Source organism: Lethenteron reissneri, chromosome 70 (assembly GCF_015708825.2).
Source record: "Lethenteron reissneri isolate LAM-NWPU_2019-01 chromosome 70, ASM1570882v1, whole genome shotgun sequence".
Classification (NCBI taxonomy): domain Eukaryota; kingdom Metazoa; phylum Chordata; class Hyperoartia; order Petromyzontiformes; family Petromyzontidae; genus Lethenteron; species Lethenteron reissneri.
In genome coordinates this window covers 3619080-3636725 of record NC_083848.1, presented here as the reverse complement: position 1 = coordinate 3636725, position 17646 = coordinate 3619080, and the positions used below count along the sequence as shown (strand labels likewise).

Sequence of the window (17646 nt, the reverse complement as noted above, 5' to 3'; positions counted from 1 at the left end):
TCACCCACACACTCACCCACACTCACCCACACTCACCCACACACTCACCCCACTCACTCACCCACACTCACCCACACTCACCCACTCACTCACCACACTCACCCACACTCACCCACACACTCACCACACACTCACCACTCACTCACCCACACTCACCCACACTCACCCACACTCACCCACACTCACCCACACTCACCCACACACTCACCCACTCACTCACCCACACTCACCCACACACTCACCCACACTCACTCACCCACACTCACCCACACTCACCCACACTCACCCACACACTCACCCACACTCACTCACCCACACCACCACTCACTCACCCACACTCACCCACACTCACCAACTCACTCACCCACACTCACCCACACTCACCCACACACTCACCCACTCACTCACCCACTCACTCACCCACACTCACCCACACTCACCCTCACCCACACACTCACCCACACTCACCCACACTCACCCACCTCACCCACACTCACCCACACACTCACCCACACTCACCCACACACTCACCCACACTCACCCACACTCACCCACACCACACTCACCCACCCACCACCCACACACACTCACCCACCTCACCCACACTCACCCACACTCACCACACCTCACCCACCCTCACCCACACACCACCCACACTCACCCACACCACACTCACCCACACACTCACCCACACCACACTCACCCACTCCACACTCACCCACTCCACACTCACCCACACACTCACCCTCACCCACACACTCACCCACACACACTCACCCACTCACCCACACTCACCCACACTCACCCACCACTCACCGCACACTCACCCCACACACTCACTCACACTCACCCACCACTCACCCACACTCACCCACACACTCACCCACACACTCACCCACACTCACCCACTCACCTACACTCACCCACACTCACCCCACACTCACCCACACTCACCCACTCACCTACACTCACCCACACTCACCCACACTCACCCACACACTCACTCACACACTCATCCATTCACTTAACACGCTCACCCACACTCACCCACACTCACCCACACACTCACACACTCACCCACACACTCACTCACACACACTCACCCACACACTCACCCACTCACTCACCCACACTCACCCACACTCACTCACCCACACTCACCCACACACTCACCCACTCACCCACACACTCACCCCACACTCACCCACACACTCACAACACACTCACAACACACTCACCCACACACTCACCCACACTCACCCACACACACTCACCCACTCACTCATCCACACTCACACTCACTCACCCACACACTCACCCACACTCACTCACCCACACTCACCCACACTCACCCACTCACTCACCCACACTCACCCACACTCACCCACACACTCACCCACACTCACCCACACACTCACCCACACTCACCCACACTCACCCACACTCACCCACACTCACCCCACACTCACCCACACACTCACCCACACTCACTCACCCACACTCACCCACACTCACTCACCCACACTCACCCACACTCACCAACTCACTCACCCACACTCACCCACACTCACCTACACACTCACTCACACACTCACCCACTCACTCACCCACACTCACCCACACTCACCCACACTCACCCACACACTCACCCACACTCACGCACACTCACCCACACTCACCCACACTCACCCACTCACTCACCCACACTCACCCACTCACTCACACGCTCACCCACACTCACTCACACTCACCCACACACTCACACACTCACCCACACACTCACCCACTCACCCACACTCACCCACACTCACCCACACACTCACCCACACTCACCCACACACTCACTCACACTCACCCACACACTCACCCACACTCACCCACACACTCACCCACACTCACCCACACTCACCCACACACTCACACACTCACCCACGCACTCACCCACACACACTCACCCACTCACCCACACTCACCCACACTCACCCACACACTCACCCACACTCACCCACACACTCACTCACACTCACCCACACACTCACCCACACTCACCCACTCACCTACACTCACCCACACTCACCCACACACTCACCCACACTCACCCACTCACCTAGACTCACCCACACTCACCCACACACTCACCCACACTGACCCACACTCACTCACACACTCACACACTCACTCACACACTCACTCACACACTCACTCACACACTCACCCACTCACTTAACACGCTCACCCACACTCACCCACACTCACCCACACACTCACACACTCACCCACACACTCACTCACACACACTCACCCACACACTCACCCACTCACTCACACGCTCACCCACACTCACCCACACTCACCCACACTCACCCACACTCACCCACACTCACCCACACACTCACCCACACTCACCCACACTCACTCACCCACACTCACCCACACACTCACCCACTCACCCACACACTCACCCACACTCACCCACACACTCACAACACACTCACCCACACACTCACCCACACTCACCCACACACTCACCCACTCACTCATCCACACTCACACTCACTCACCCACACACTGACCCACACACTCACCCACACTCACTCACCCACACACACCCACACTCACCCACTCACTCACACGCTCACCCACACACTCACCCACACACTCACCCACTCACTCACCCACACTCACCCACACTCACCCACACTCACTCACACACTCACTCACACACTCACTCACACACTCACCCACTCACTTAACACGCTCACCCACACTCACCCACACTCACCCACACACTCACACACTCACCCACACACTCACTCACACACACTCACCCACACACTCACCCACTCACTCACACGCTCACCCACACTCACCCACACTCACCCACACACTCACCCACACTCACCCACACACTCACTCACACTCACCCACACACTCACCCACACTCACCCACACACTCACCCACACTCACCCACTCACCTACACTCACCCACACTCACCCACACTCACCCACACTCACCCACATACTCACCCACTCACTCACACACTCACTCACACACTCACCCACACACACCCACACTCACCCACACTCACCCACACACTAACCCACACTCACCCACACACTCACCCACACTCACCCACACTCGCCCACACTCACCCACACACTCACCCACACACTGACACACTCACCCACACATCCACACGCTGACCCACACACACACACACTCACCCCCACTCACCCACACTCACCCATACTCACCCACACACTCACCCACACTCACCCACACACTCACACACACACTTACCCACACACTCACCCACACACTGACACACTCACCCGCACACTCACCCACTCACCCACACACTGACCCAAACACTCATTCAAACACTCATTCAAACGCTCACCCAAACGCTCACCCACACGCTCACCCACACTCACCCACACACTCACCCACTCACTCACCCACACACTCATCCACACACTCACCCACTCTCACCCACACTCACCCACACACTCACCCACACACTCACCCACACTCACCGACACACTCACCCACACACTCACCCACACTCACCCACACTCACCGACACACTCACCGACACACTCACCCACACACTCACCCACACACTCACTCACACACTCACTGATCCACACTCTCAAACTCACCACTCACCACTCTCTCCTCTCCCCAGGTGATCATCCTGAACCACCCGGGGCAGATCTCTGCGGGATACGCCCCGGTCGTGGACTGCCACACGGCGCACATCGCGTGCAAGTTCTCAGAGCTGCGCGAGAAGATCGACCGCCGCTCCGGCAAGAAGCTGGAGGAGCTCCCCAAGAGCCTCAAGAGCGGCGACGCCGCCATCATCGTCATGGTGCCCGGCAAGCCCATGTGCGTGGAGAGCTTCGCCAAGTACCCTCCACTCGGTGAGACAGGGTGACACACACACACAGTGACACACACAGTGACACACACACAGTGACACACACACACAGTGACACACACACACAGTGACACACACACAAACACAGTGACACACACACACAGTGACACACACAGTGACACACACACACACAGTGACACACACACACACAGTGACACACACAGTGACACACACACAGTGACACACACACACAGTGACACACACAGTGACACACACACACAGTGACACACACACACACAGTGACACACACACACACAGTGACACACACAGTGACACACACACACAGTGACACACACACACAGTGACACACACAGTGACACACACACACAGTGACACACACAGTGACACACACACACACAGTGACACACACACAGTGACACACACACAGTGACACAACAACAACAACAACCGTCATTCGCCACTAAGTGGCGGTGACGTCACCACGACGCTTGTGCCAGGCCATGTGCACCTTGAGGCCACGTGAAGTGTCGAACGCCCGCTGGCAGGAGGTCACGGGGCAGACCCAGGTGCCACGGGTCGACTGACCGAGATGACCGAGATGACTGGCTGATGCACCACCTGTGCCCCCTATTGTACCAACTTGCTGTGCTTTAGCCACCCGGCGCTCCCCTCGTTGTTGTGAGCGTCGCTCCTCCGCCCTCCGTTGTTGTTGGAGGGCGACTGCCTCCAACTGCCCAGCAGCGTCCTTCACGAGCCTCCTCCACTGAGGCCGATCTTGACACCGCTGGTACCAGTCATCGGCAAGTCCACTTAGCTCCACGTCCTCCTGTACCACATCACTCCATCTCTTCTCTAGCCCGTTTAGCCCCCTCGATCCGGCCGAACAGAAGCTGTTTAGGCATGCGGTGGCTGGGCATGCGGGCTACATGACCCAGCCAACGCAGCCTTGCCTGCCGGAGGAGCTCACTGATGGGACTTAGCCCAGATCTTTCAAGGAATTGTGAGCTCCTCACGCAATCCAGCCTGGTTAAACCCAGGATGGATCGTAGGCAGGCCAGCCTAAATGTTTCCAACCGGCGAAGATGCTCCACTAGGGGGGTCCACGTTTCGCAAGCGTAGAGAAGGGAGGGAATGACCGTGGCCGAGAAGACCTGAAGCTTCGTGCGGAGCGACAGACCAGGTAGCTTCCACACAGCGTTACGCAACCGATGAAAAGATATTGCCGCTCGACTGATTCGGAGTGAGACCTCTGCTGATAAACTGGAGCCGGTCATAAGCACACTGCCCAGGTATGGGAAACTCTCCACTCTCTCCACAACTGCCCCATCACCAATTGGGAGTTGTGGGGGTGGAGTGTCCAATGGTACAAAATACCCAGGCAGGTGCTTAGTTTTGGTGGGGCTGATGGTAAGGCCCCACCTCTTAGTGGCACGCTCCAGTCTCAGCAGCAGCGTCTCCAACTCCTCTTCTTAATGAGCAGCTATTACCAAATCATCGGCATACATAACGTGTTTGACCGATAGGGAGCCATCCCTTGATCGCACCCGGGCGTCGATCAGCCTCCCATTATATCTGTACGAAATGGAAATTCCCCCGGTACAGCTATTGAAGGCTTCACGAACTACGCAGTCGAAATAGATGTTAAATAATGTGGGAGCCAGAGGACATCCCTGTCGCACCCCAAGGTGTACAGGGAAAGGCTCCGACTCCCGGCCACGTAGTTTTACCCGGGCCCGCTCACCATCATGAAGGTCCTTAATGATCGTGAGCAGAGGGTCAGGGACTCCGAAAGCACGAAGAACAACCCAGAGCCCAGTCCTACTGATGGTATCATAGGCCTTGACCAGGTCAATAAAGCAGAGATGTAGGTCTTTTTGGAATTCCCTACACCTCTGCTGTAGCAGACGGACAGAAAATATGGCATCTGTGCAGGACCGCCCTTTCCTGAAACCGCATTGGGGCTCCGCAAGCCTCTCCTCAGCGTGCCTAGCAAGGCGATGTTGAATAATCCTTGCCAGGACCTTACCCGGCACACTGAGGACCACCAGGGCATCCTTCCAATCCTGCGGAACCCGTCCAGTGGACCAGACTGTTGTTACGATGTCACATAGGGCAGTCTGTGCAAAAAAGCCACCCTCCCTCAGCATTTCGCTTGGGAGATCATCTCTGCCCGGTGCCTTTCCTGGTCTCAGACTCCGGATCGCCTTCAGTACTTTCTCAACAGATGGCACCTCAGCCAGCCACTCACAAGGGGTGACCTCTTCCAATATTTGAGGCACCGCAGCCTCAGCAGGGTTATCCCCACTTTGTGCCATGATGTTTTCCTGGCTGAGAGATTTCCCCTCCCCCAGGACCACACAGAAATGCTCAGAAAATCTGCAAACCTGTTCCTGAGGGTCGGAGATTGGATTACCCGTTTTTCCCCTAATGATGGTAATAGGTGTGGCGCTGCAGGCTACTTTTTTGATGGAGTTAAATAGTGATTTGTGATCGCGGGCCACTGAGGCAGATTCCATCTCCTCAGCAACCCGCGACCACCACCCATCCTTGCAGCGCCTCACGGCTCTCCGAACCTCCGAGCGAAGGCTGCGGTAAACCTCCTCATTCTCTGACTTGGGATGCTGTAGCCGATGAGAGTGGGCCTGTCGCTTTTTCTCAACTAACCTGAACACCTCCTGTCAGCCAGGATTTCTGGGGAGGTCTGGACCGCGTACCCAAAGCAGCCATTGCAACTGCATGAGTCACAGTCCTAAACCTCGCCCATTTACCATCGACATCAGGAGGAGTGGGGGACGATGCCAACCCCAGCTGCAAGTGATGATGAAATTCTCACCTGCAACTTTCATCAGCTAACTGAGACCAGGCCACTTTTGGTTGGAATGGGGTCCTGGGTGTACACCCACCACCGGAGTGGAAGAATGGCAGGTGCATCTTACAGATGACTAGTCGATGGTCAGAGGGCAGATCAGCTCCACGGTAGGTCCTGTAGTCAAGGACATTGGCTCGCATCCGCTGGTCCGTCACTATGTAGTCCAGCAGATGTTCTTGCTTGGACCCGGCATGCATCCATGATGTTGTGTGGATGCGCACACACACACACAGTGACACACACACACCGTGACACACACACACACACACAGTGACACACACACACCGTGACACACACACCGTGACACACACACACCGTGACACACACACCGCACACTCTCACATGAAGATGACGATGATGCTACTGATGATGACGGCCCATTGTTTATTGTTTTTATTGTTTTTTTATTGTTGTTTGTTGTTTATTGTTTGTGGTTTGTGTTGTTTGTTGTTGTCTATTGTTGTCTATTGTTGTTTATTTTTGTTCATTGTTGTGTGTTGTTGTTTCTTGTTGTTGTTGTTGTTTGTGCCAGGGCGCTTTGCGGTGCGCGACATGAGGCAGACGGTGGCCGTGGGGGTGATCAAGCAGGTGGAGAAGAAGGCCCCTTCGCAGGGCAAAGTCACCAAGTCGGCACAGAAGGTGCAGAAGGCAAAGTGAGAAGACGCTGGGGTGGTGGTGGCGGTGGTGGTGGCGGTGGTGGATGTTGTGGAGGTTGTTGTGGCGGGTGATGGCGGTGGTGGTGGTGGTGGCGAGAGTGGGATCATCAGCAACATCAGCAGCATCGCAATGGGTGCATTAACTACGCAGATGCACCATCACCTTCACCATCATCAACATCATCACCATCACGACCACCATCACCACCACCAACATCATCACCATCACGACCACCATCACCACCATCACCACCATCACCATCACCACCACCATCACTACCATCACGACCACCATCACCACCACCAACATCATCACCAACATCTTTCACCGCTGTTATTAAAGACGTTATAATGGAAAGAACGTGCGTGTGTGTGTCTTTGTACAATAATTATTTTATAGTCGTAGTAGGAGTAGTGATTACCATTAATATTCTTGGACCTTTCGGTAAAGTGACGTAGTTCGGTTCAAAGAAAATAACAAAAATAACAAACAAAAAAACGCGACGTTTCCATCACAACGCAAGCAATCGTCATCAGGAGAATGCAGAGCGGGACAGCTGCTGAGGCAGGATGTCTTCAAGTCTCGAGATGGGTGTAGCCCAAGGGTCAAAAGCTAAGTGGGCGGGGCAAGTGACGTTAAAGTGAGACATTAGCATGTCAATGTAAGATCGGAGAGATTAGCATGTCAATGTACGATCGCAGACATTAGCATGTCAATGTAAGATCGCAGACAGCATGTCAATGTAAGGTCAGAGGCATTAGCATGTCAATGTAAGATCGGGGACATTAGCATGTCAATGTAAGATCGCAGACATTAGCATGTCAATGTAATATCGCAGACATTAGCACGTCAATGTAAGGTCACAGACATTAGCATGTCAATGTAATATCGCAGACATTAGCACGTCAATGTAAGGTCACAGACATTAGCACGTCAATGTAAGATCGCAGACATTAGCATGTCAATGTAAGGTCACAGACATTAGCACGTAAATGTAAGATCGAGGACATTAGCATGTCAATGTAAGATCGCGGACATTAGCATGTCAATGTAAGATCGCGGACATTAGCATGTCAATGTAAGGTCACAGACATTAGCACGTCAATGTAAGATTGCGGACATTAGCATATCAATGTAAAATCGCAGACATTAGCATGTCAATGTAAGATCGCAGACATTAGCATGTCAATGTAAGGTCGGGGACATTAGCATATCAATGTAAGATCGCAAACATTAGCATGTCAATGTAAGATCGCAGACATTTACATGTCAATGTAAGATCACAGACAGCACATCAATGTAAGATCGCAGACATTAGCATGTCAATGTAAAATCGCAGACAGTAGCATGTCAATGTAAGGTCGGAGACATTAGCATGTCAATGTAAGATCGCAGACATTAGCATGTCAATATAAGATCGCATACATTAGCATGTCAATGTAAGATCGGGGACATTAGCATGTCAATGTAAGATCGCAGGCATTATCATGTCAATGTAAGATCGCAGACATTAGCATGTCAATGTAAGATCGCAGAGCCGAGGACACGATCGACGGTGGCTGTGTTAGTGGGAGACATTTGATAATTGTTTTTTTACTCTTTCATCTGGCAACAAAACTGACACCTTTTTTACAAGGAGTCATGTTTGCATAGACCACAATACCTGCAGTCGTAATGTAAACAAAAAATACCTGCAGTCGTAATGTAAACAAAAAACATAACTCTTGAGTTATGTTTTTTATTTGTTTGCATTACGACTGCAGGTATTGTGGTCTATGCAAACATGACTCCTTGTAAAAAAGGTGTCAGTTTTGGTGCCAGATAAAAGGGTAAAAAAAACAATTATCATATTTTTCTACTGGCAAATGAGGTTCCAATGGTGTGAGACATTTGTTGAACAAAGTTCTTGTGATTGACACCATTGCAATAATTGAAGATTTTGTCCAACAAGGACTGAATGCTGATGTACTGGCCCTGGTGAGACACTGCCTCACCAACACTTACTTCACCTGGAATGGAACTTTCTACAAACATGTTGAAGGTACCCCAATGGGGTCTCCCTTATCTCCCGATGGTAGCCAATGTTTTCATGGATAAATTTTGAGACCGATGCCATCCAGGCATCCATCCTATGTCCGTCCTTGTGGAAGAGGTATGTGGATGACACGTTCGTCATCTGGCCACATGGCCGACCAGCTCTGGACCAATTCCTCAACCACATCAGTCCCATACACCCAGCCATCAAATTCACCATGGAGGTGGAAAAGGATGGCAAGTTACCATTCCTGGATGTTTTAATCGAAAAGAGACCAGATGGCTCAATGGGACACTATCTACAGGAAAGCCACCCATACGGACGCCTATCTAAACACCTGACTCCCACCACCATCCATCCCAGAAGAATTCCCTCATCAAAACTGTACACCATAGAGCTTGATATATCTCCGACCATCACCATCTAGCCAGTGAACTGAAACACGCACACCAAGCTCTCAAGATGAATGAATATTCAGACCACACAATCCGTAAAGCTATCACCCCCAACCGTTGGGAGAGAACCATCTGAGGACCCAATCAAAACCATCACCTTGCCATACATAGCAGGGGTCACTAAAATATGTCCAAAATCATGAGCAAACACAAGATCCAGGTCCGATTCAACACAGTACATAACATTCGTGATCTGATCCCATCTGTGAAGGATGTGATCGCTGACATGCAATACCCCGGCGTCTACAAACTAAGTTGTGTCTGCGGCAGTAGTTACATTGTGGAAACTAAGCGACACGTCTCGGACCGAGTTCGTGAACACCTAGCAGATCTGAAACACGGTAGGACCAATACCTCAGCCGTGGCTGATCATTGTTTTAATGCGGTGGGCTCACACGAAATTGATTTCTCTAATACGAAGGTATTTGCAAGTCCACTGGCTATCAACAAAGATTCGTTCATGAAGCCATCCATATATACAGACACAATTTCAACCGAGAAGATGGGTACAAACTGAGCAATCTTTGGAAGGACGTTATTAACCAGTTTAAGTCATAACCGGCTGTGATGTTTCCATCCTACCTGCCGATGTTAGTATTTATTTTGGACTCTCTGTTGTTATATTAACAGGTTAAATGTCTTTACATTAACAGGTTAAATGTCTCCCACTAACACAGCCACTATCGCTCGTGCCCTCGCTGTGGCGGTAGCTCTCCGATCTTACATTGACATGCTAATCTCTCCGATCTTACGTTGACATGCTAATCTCTCCGATCTTACATTGACATGCTAATCTCTCCGATCTTACATTGACATGCTAATTTCTCCGATCTTACATTGACATGCTAATCTCTCCGATCTTACATTGACATACTAATCTCTCCGATCTTACATTGACATTCAAATGTCTCCGATCTTACATTGACATGCTAATCTCTCCGATCTTACATTGACATGCTAATCTCTCCGATCTTACATTGACATGCTAATGTCTCCGATCTTACATTGACATGCTAATCTCTACGATCTTAGATTGACATGCTAATCTCTCCGATCTTACATTGACATGCTAATTTCTCCGATCTTACATTGACATGCAAATCTCTACGATCTTAGATTGACATGCTAATCTCTCCGATCTTACATTGACATGCTAATTTCTACGATCTTAGATTGACATGCTAATCTCTCCGATCTTACATTGACATGCTAATTTCTCCGATCTTACATTGACATGCTAATCTCTACGATCTTAGATTGACATGCTAATCTCTCCGATCTTACATTGACATGCTAATTTCTCCGATCTTACATTGACATGCAAATTTCTACGATCTTAGATTGACATGCTAATCTCTCCGATCTTACATTGACATGCTAATTTCTCCGATCTTACATTGACATGCTAATCTCTACGATCTTAGATTGACATGCTAATCTCTCCGATCTTACATTGACATGCTAATTTCTACGATCTTACATTGACATGCTAATCTCTCCGATCTTACATTGACATGCTAATTTCTCCGATCTTCATTGACATGCTAATTTCTCCGATCTTACATTGACATGCTAATCTCTCCGATCTTACATTGACATGCTAATCTCTCCGATCTTACACTGACATGCTAATCTCTACGATATTACACTGACATGCTAATCTCTCCGATCTTACATTGACATGCTAATTTCTACGATCTTACATTGACATGCTAATCTCTCCGATCTTACATTGACATGCTAATTTCTCCGATCTTCATTGACATGCTAATTTCTCCGATCTTACATTGACATGCTAATCTCTCTGATCTTACATTGACATGCTAATCTCTCCGATCTTACACTGACATGCTAATCTCTACGATATTACACTGACATGCTAATCTCTCCGATATTACATTGACATGCTAATCTCTCCGATCTTACATTGACATGCTAATTTCTCCGATCTTACATTGACATGCTAATCTCTCCGATCTTACATTGACATGCTAATTTCTCCGATCTTACATTGACATGCTAATGTCTCCGATCTTACATTGACATGCTAATTTCTCCGATCTTACATTGACATGCAAATCTCTCACGTTAACATCACTAGTCCCACCCACTTCCTTTATGAGCCTTGCGCTACACCCATCTCAAACCTTTGTCACATCCTGCCTCAGCAGCTCTCCCGCTATTCTTGATCCTGATGATGATCGCTTGTTATTTTTGTTATTTTCCATGAGCCTATCTACATGAATTTACCGAAAGACCCAAGAATATGAATTCCTGCAGTCACGAAAGCTTTAAGTCACTGTTATTATTGTGTACACAGTGCCAGGCTAGGTGCATGAGGAGGTCATGGGACAGACCCTGCAGGTGCCATGGGTTGGCTGCTGTGCCAGGCTAGGTGCAGGAGGAGGTCACGGGACAGATTCTGCAGGTGCCATGGGTTGGCTGCTGTGCCAGGCTAGGTGCAGGAGGAGGAGGAGGTCACGGGACAGATTCTGCAGGTGCCATGGGTTGGCTGCTGTGCCAGGCTAGGTGCAGGAGGAGGAGGAGGTCACGGGACAGATTCTGCAGGTGCCATGGGTTGGCTGCTGTGCCAGGCTAGGTGCAGGAGGAGGTCACGGGACAGACCCTGCAGGTGCCATGGGTTGGCTGCTGTGCCAGGCTAGGTGCAGGAGGAGGAGGTCACGAGACAGACCCAGCAGGTGCCACGTGTTGACTGCTGTGCCAGGCTAGGTGCAGGAGGAGGTCACGGGACAGACCCAGCAGGTGCCATGGGTTGGCTGCTGTGCCAGGCTAGGTGCAGGAGGAGGAGGTCACGAGACAGACCCAGCAGGTGCCACGTGTTGACTGCTGTGCCAGGCTAGGTGCAGGAGGAGGTCACGAGACAGACCCAGCAGGTGCCATGGGTTGACTGCTATGCCAGGCTAGGTGCAGGAGGAGGTCACGGGACTGACCCAGCAGGTGCCATGGGTTGACTGCTGTGCCAGGCTAGGTGCAGGAGGAGGTCACGGGACTGACCCAGCAGGTGCCATGGGTTGCACTGCTGTGCCAGGTTAGGTGCAGGAGGAGGAGGTCACGAGACAGACCCAGCAGGTGCCACGTGTTGACTGCTGTGCCAGGCTAGGTGCAGGAGAAGGTCACGGGACAGACCCAGCAGGTGCCATGGGTTGACTGCTGTGCCAGGCTAGGTGCAGGAGGAGGTCACGGGACAGTTTATCTGTTTTAAGTTTTAACTTATCGACGGGTCTCCTTTAAACTAAACTAAACGGTGTTCATGTCAGCAGCTGTTAGGCCCCAAGTGAGCTGCTGTATCGGTCTTTATCAGAAGCGACCACCTGGGCATCAAGAATGAAAGCTGCCCAACCCAAGTGGCTGATTGCCATCGTCATTATCGCGTGGGAATGTAAAGCAGCAGCTAAAACACACCGACGGGGTGATTCCACACAGACCCATAGAGACCCACAGAGACCCACAGAGACCCACAGAGACCCACAGAGACCCATAGAGACCCACAGAGATCCAGAGACTCATAGAGACCCATAGACCCACAGAGATCCAGAGACTCATAGAGACCCATAGAGACCCACAGAGATCCAGAGACTTATAGAGACCCATAGAGACCCATAGAGACCCACAGAGATCCAGAGACTCATAGAGACCCATAGAGACCCACAGAGATCCAGAGACTCATAGAGACCCATACAGACCCACAGAGATCCAGAGACTCATAGAGACCCATAGAGACCCACAGAGACCCACAGAGATCCAGACACTCATAGAGACCCATAGAGACCCATAGAGACCCACAGAGATCCAGACACTCATAGAGACCCATAGAGACCCACAGAGATCCAGAGACTCATAGAGACCCATAGAGACCCACAGAGATCCAGACACTCATAGAGACCCATAGAGACCCACAGAGATCCAGAGACTCATAGAGACCCATAGAGACCCACAGAGATCCAGAGACTCATAGAGACCCATAGAGACCCACAGAGATCCAGAGACTCATAGAGACCCATAGAGACCCACAGAGATCCAGAGACTCATAGAGACCCATAGAGACCCACAGAGATCCAGAGACTCATAGAGACCCACAGAGACCCATAGAGACCCACAGAGATCCAGAGACTCATAGAGACCCATAGAGACCCACAGAGACCCAGAGACTCATAGAGACCCATAGAGACCCACAGAGATCCAGAGACTCATAGAGACCCATAGAGACCCATAGAGACCCATACAGACCCACAGAGATCCAGAGACTCATAGAGACCCATAGAGACCCATAGAGACCCACAGAGATCCAGAGACTCATAGAGACCCATAGAGACCCATAGAGACCCACAGAGATCCAGACACTCATAGAGACCCATAGAGACCCACAGAGATCGAGAGACTCATAGAGACCCATAGAGACCCACAGAGATCCAGACACTCATAGAGACCCATAGAGACCCACAGAGATTCAGAGACTCATAGAGACCCATAGAGACCCACAGAGATCCAGAGACTCATAGAGACCCATAGAGACCCACAGAGATCCAGAGACTCATAGAGACCCATAGAGACCCACAGAGATCCAGAGACTCGTAAAGAACCACAGAGACCCACAGAGACCCACAGAGACCCATAGAGATCCACAGAGATCCAGAGATTCATAGAGACCCATAGAGACACATAGAGACCCACAGAGATCCAGAGACTCATAGAGACCCATAGATACCCACACTCATAGAGACCCACAAAGACACACAGAGACCCATACTCAGAGACCCACAGAGACACACAGAGACCCATAGAGACCCATAGAGACCCACAGAGACCCATACTCATAGAGACTCACACAGAGACCCATACCCATAGAGACCCACATAGAGACCCACAGAGATCCAGACACTCGTAAAGAACCATAGAGACACACAGAGACCCACACTCATAGAGACCCACAAAGACACACAGAGACCCATACTCACAGAGACCCACAGAGACACACAGAGACCCACACTCATAGAGACCCACAGAGATCCAGACTCATATAGAACCATAGAAACCCACAGCAACTCACAGAGACCCACAGAGACCCATACTCATAGAGACCCATAGAGACCCACAGAAATCCATAGACTCATATAGAACCATAGAAACCCACAGCAACTCACAGAGACCCATACTCATAGAGACCCACAGCAACTCACAGAGATCTATAGAGACTCATGGAGACCCAAACTCATAGACCTACACCACCACCACACCCCTCACTCACTCCCCACCACCACCACCACACACACCCCTCCCTCCCCACCACCACCACCACACACACCCACCCACCCCTCCCTCCCCACCACCACACCCTCCCCACCACCACTACACCCACCCCTCCCTCCCCACCACCACCACCGCCGTGTCACCAGCAGTGGCCGCGACCTCAGCAGCAGCAGCAGGAGCTGCCAAGGGGCAGTGCGGGAGAAGAAGGTTCCTGTAGGCCGTTAGGCACTGCAGTGGTAACTCACACACACATACATACACACATACATACAACAACAACAACAACAACCGCCATTCGCCACTAAGTGGCGGTGACGTCACCACGATGCTTGTGCCAGGCCAAGTGCACCTTGAGGCCACGTGAAGTGTCGAAAGCCCGCTGGCAGGAGGTCACGGGGCAGACCCAGGTGCCACTGGTCGACTGACCGAGATGACCGAGATGACTGGCTGATGCACCACCTGTGCCCCCTACTGTGCCAACTTGCTGTGCTTTAGCCACCCGGCGCTCCGCTCGTTGTTGTGAGCGTCGCTCCTCCGCCCTCCGTTGTTGTTGGAGGGCGACTGCCTCCAACTGCCCAGTAGCGTCCTTCACGAGCCTCCTCCACTGAGGCCGATCTTGACACCGCTGGTACCAGTCATCGGCAAGTCCACTCAGCTCCACGTCCTCCTGTACCACATCACTCCATCTCTTCTCCAGCCCGTGCCGCGCCCGTCTAGCCCCCTCGATCCGGCCGAACAAAAGCTGTTTAGGCATGCGGTAGCTGGGCATGCAGCCTTGCCTGCCGGAGGAGCTCACCGATGGGACTTTGCCCAGATCTTTCAAGGATTTGTGAGCTCCTCACACAATCCAGCCTGGTTAAACCCAGGCTGGATCGTAGGCAGGCCAGCCTAAATGTTTCCAACCGGCGAAGATGCTCCATTAGGGGGGTCCACGTTTCGCAAGCGTAGAGAAGGGAGGGAATGACCGTGGTCGAGAAGACCTGAAGCTTCGTGCGGAGCGACAGACCAGGTAGCTTCCACACAGCGTTACGCAACCGATGAAAAGATATTGCCGCTCGACTGATTCGGAGTGAGACCTCTGCTGTTAAACTGGAGCCGGTCATAAGCACACTGCCCAGGTATGGGAAACTCTCCACTCTCTCCACTACTGCCCCATCACCGATTGGGAGTTGTGGGGGTGGAGTGTCCGATGGTACAAAATACCCAGGCAGGTGCTTAGTTTTGGTGGGGCTGATGGTAAGGCCCCACCTCTTAGTGGCATGCTCCAGTCTCAGCAGCAGCGTCTCCAACTCCTCTTCTGAATGAGCAGATATTACCAAATCATCGGCATACATAACGTGGTTGACCAATAGGGAGCCATCCCTTGATCGCACCCGGGCGTCGATCAGCCTCCCATTATATCTGTACCAAATGGAAATTCCCCCGGTACAGCTATTGAAGGCTTCACGACCTACGCGGTCAAAATAGATGTGAAATAATGTGGGAGCCAGAGGATATCCCTGTCGCACCCCAAGGTGAACAGGGAAAGGCTCTGCCTCCCGGCCACGAATTTTACCCGGGCCCGCTCACCATCATGAAGGTCACACATACACAAACATAAAGACAAAGATCCCCCGTATAGCCTTAACAGACTGTTGGGGCAAGTGCTGTTAGCGAGCACCTATAAAGGCCAGCACGGTACACGAGGGGGTGGGTGGCCAACACCACGCCCGGCCGCCTTTGTCTCCCGAGCGGCGATGTTTACACACCGCACCAGGTACTCATTTGAGGCTGAGTCGACCTAGGGGAGGCCCAGGACCGGTTTAGATAATCGTCACTGGTGTTTGTCATGAGCGGGAATTGAACCCGGGTCGCCGGGTTCGTAGCGCAGCGCGCTAACCACTACACTACCGCTCCCCATACACACACACATAGAGACCCATACAGATATCCAGAGACTCATAGAGAACCACAGAGACCCATAGAGACCCACAGACTCATATAGAACCACAGAGACCCATACAGAGATCCACAGACTGATGTAGAACCACAGAGATCAATAGAAACCCATACAGAGATCCAGAGACTCATATAGAACCATAGAGACCCATACAAAGATCCACAGACTCATGTAGAACCATAGAGACCCATACAGAGATCCACAGACTCATGTAGAACCATAGAGACCCATACAGAGATACAGAGATTCATGTAGAACCATAGGGTCCCATAAATAGATCCACAGACTCATGTAGAACCATAGAGACCCATACAGAGATCCACAGACTCATATAGAACCATAGAGACCCATACAGAGATCCACAGAGATCCACAGACGCATGTAGAACCACAGAGACCCATAGAGACCCACAGAGATCCAGAGACTCATGTAGAACCACAGAGACCCATAGAGACCCACAGAGATCCAGAGACTCATGTAGAACCACAGAGACTCATAGAGACCCACAGATAACCACAGA

At 51.6% G+C, this 17646-nt stretch overlaps 1 protein-coding gene across 1 annotated transcript; it reads left to right on the top strand.

Annotated features, from left to right (window-relative positions):
* Window positions 1–3681: 3681 nt before the first annotated feature.
* On the top strand, window positions 3682–7789 carry LOC133361011 (elongation factor 1-alpha 2-like; the record flags this gene model as incomplete). The annotated part of the gene is made up of 2 exons (XM_061579895.1): window positions 3682–3925; window positions 7305–7789. Coding segments are annotated over 2 exons (369 nt in total), but the record flags the coding sequence as incomplete, so codon positions are not given.
* Window positions 7790–17646: the final 9857 nt, after the last annotated feature.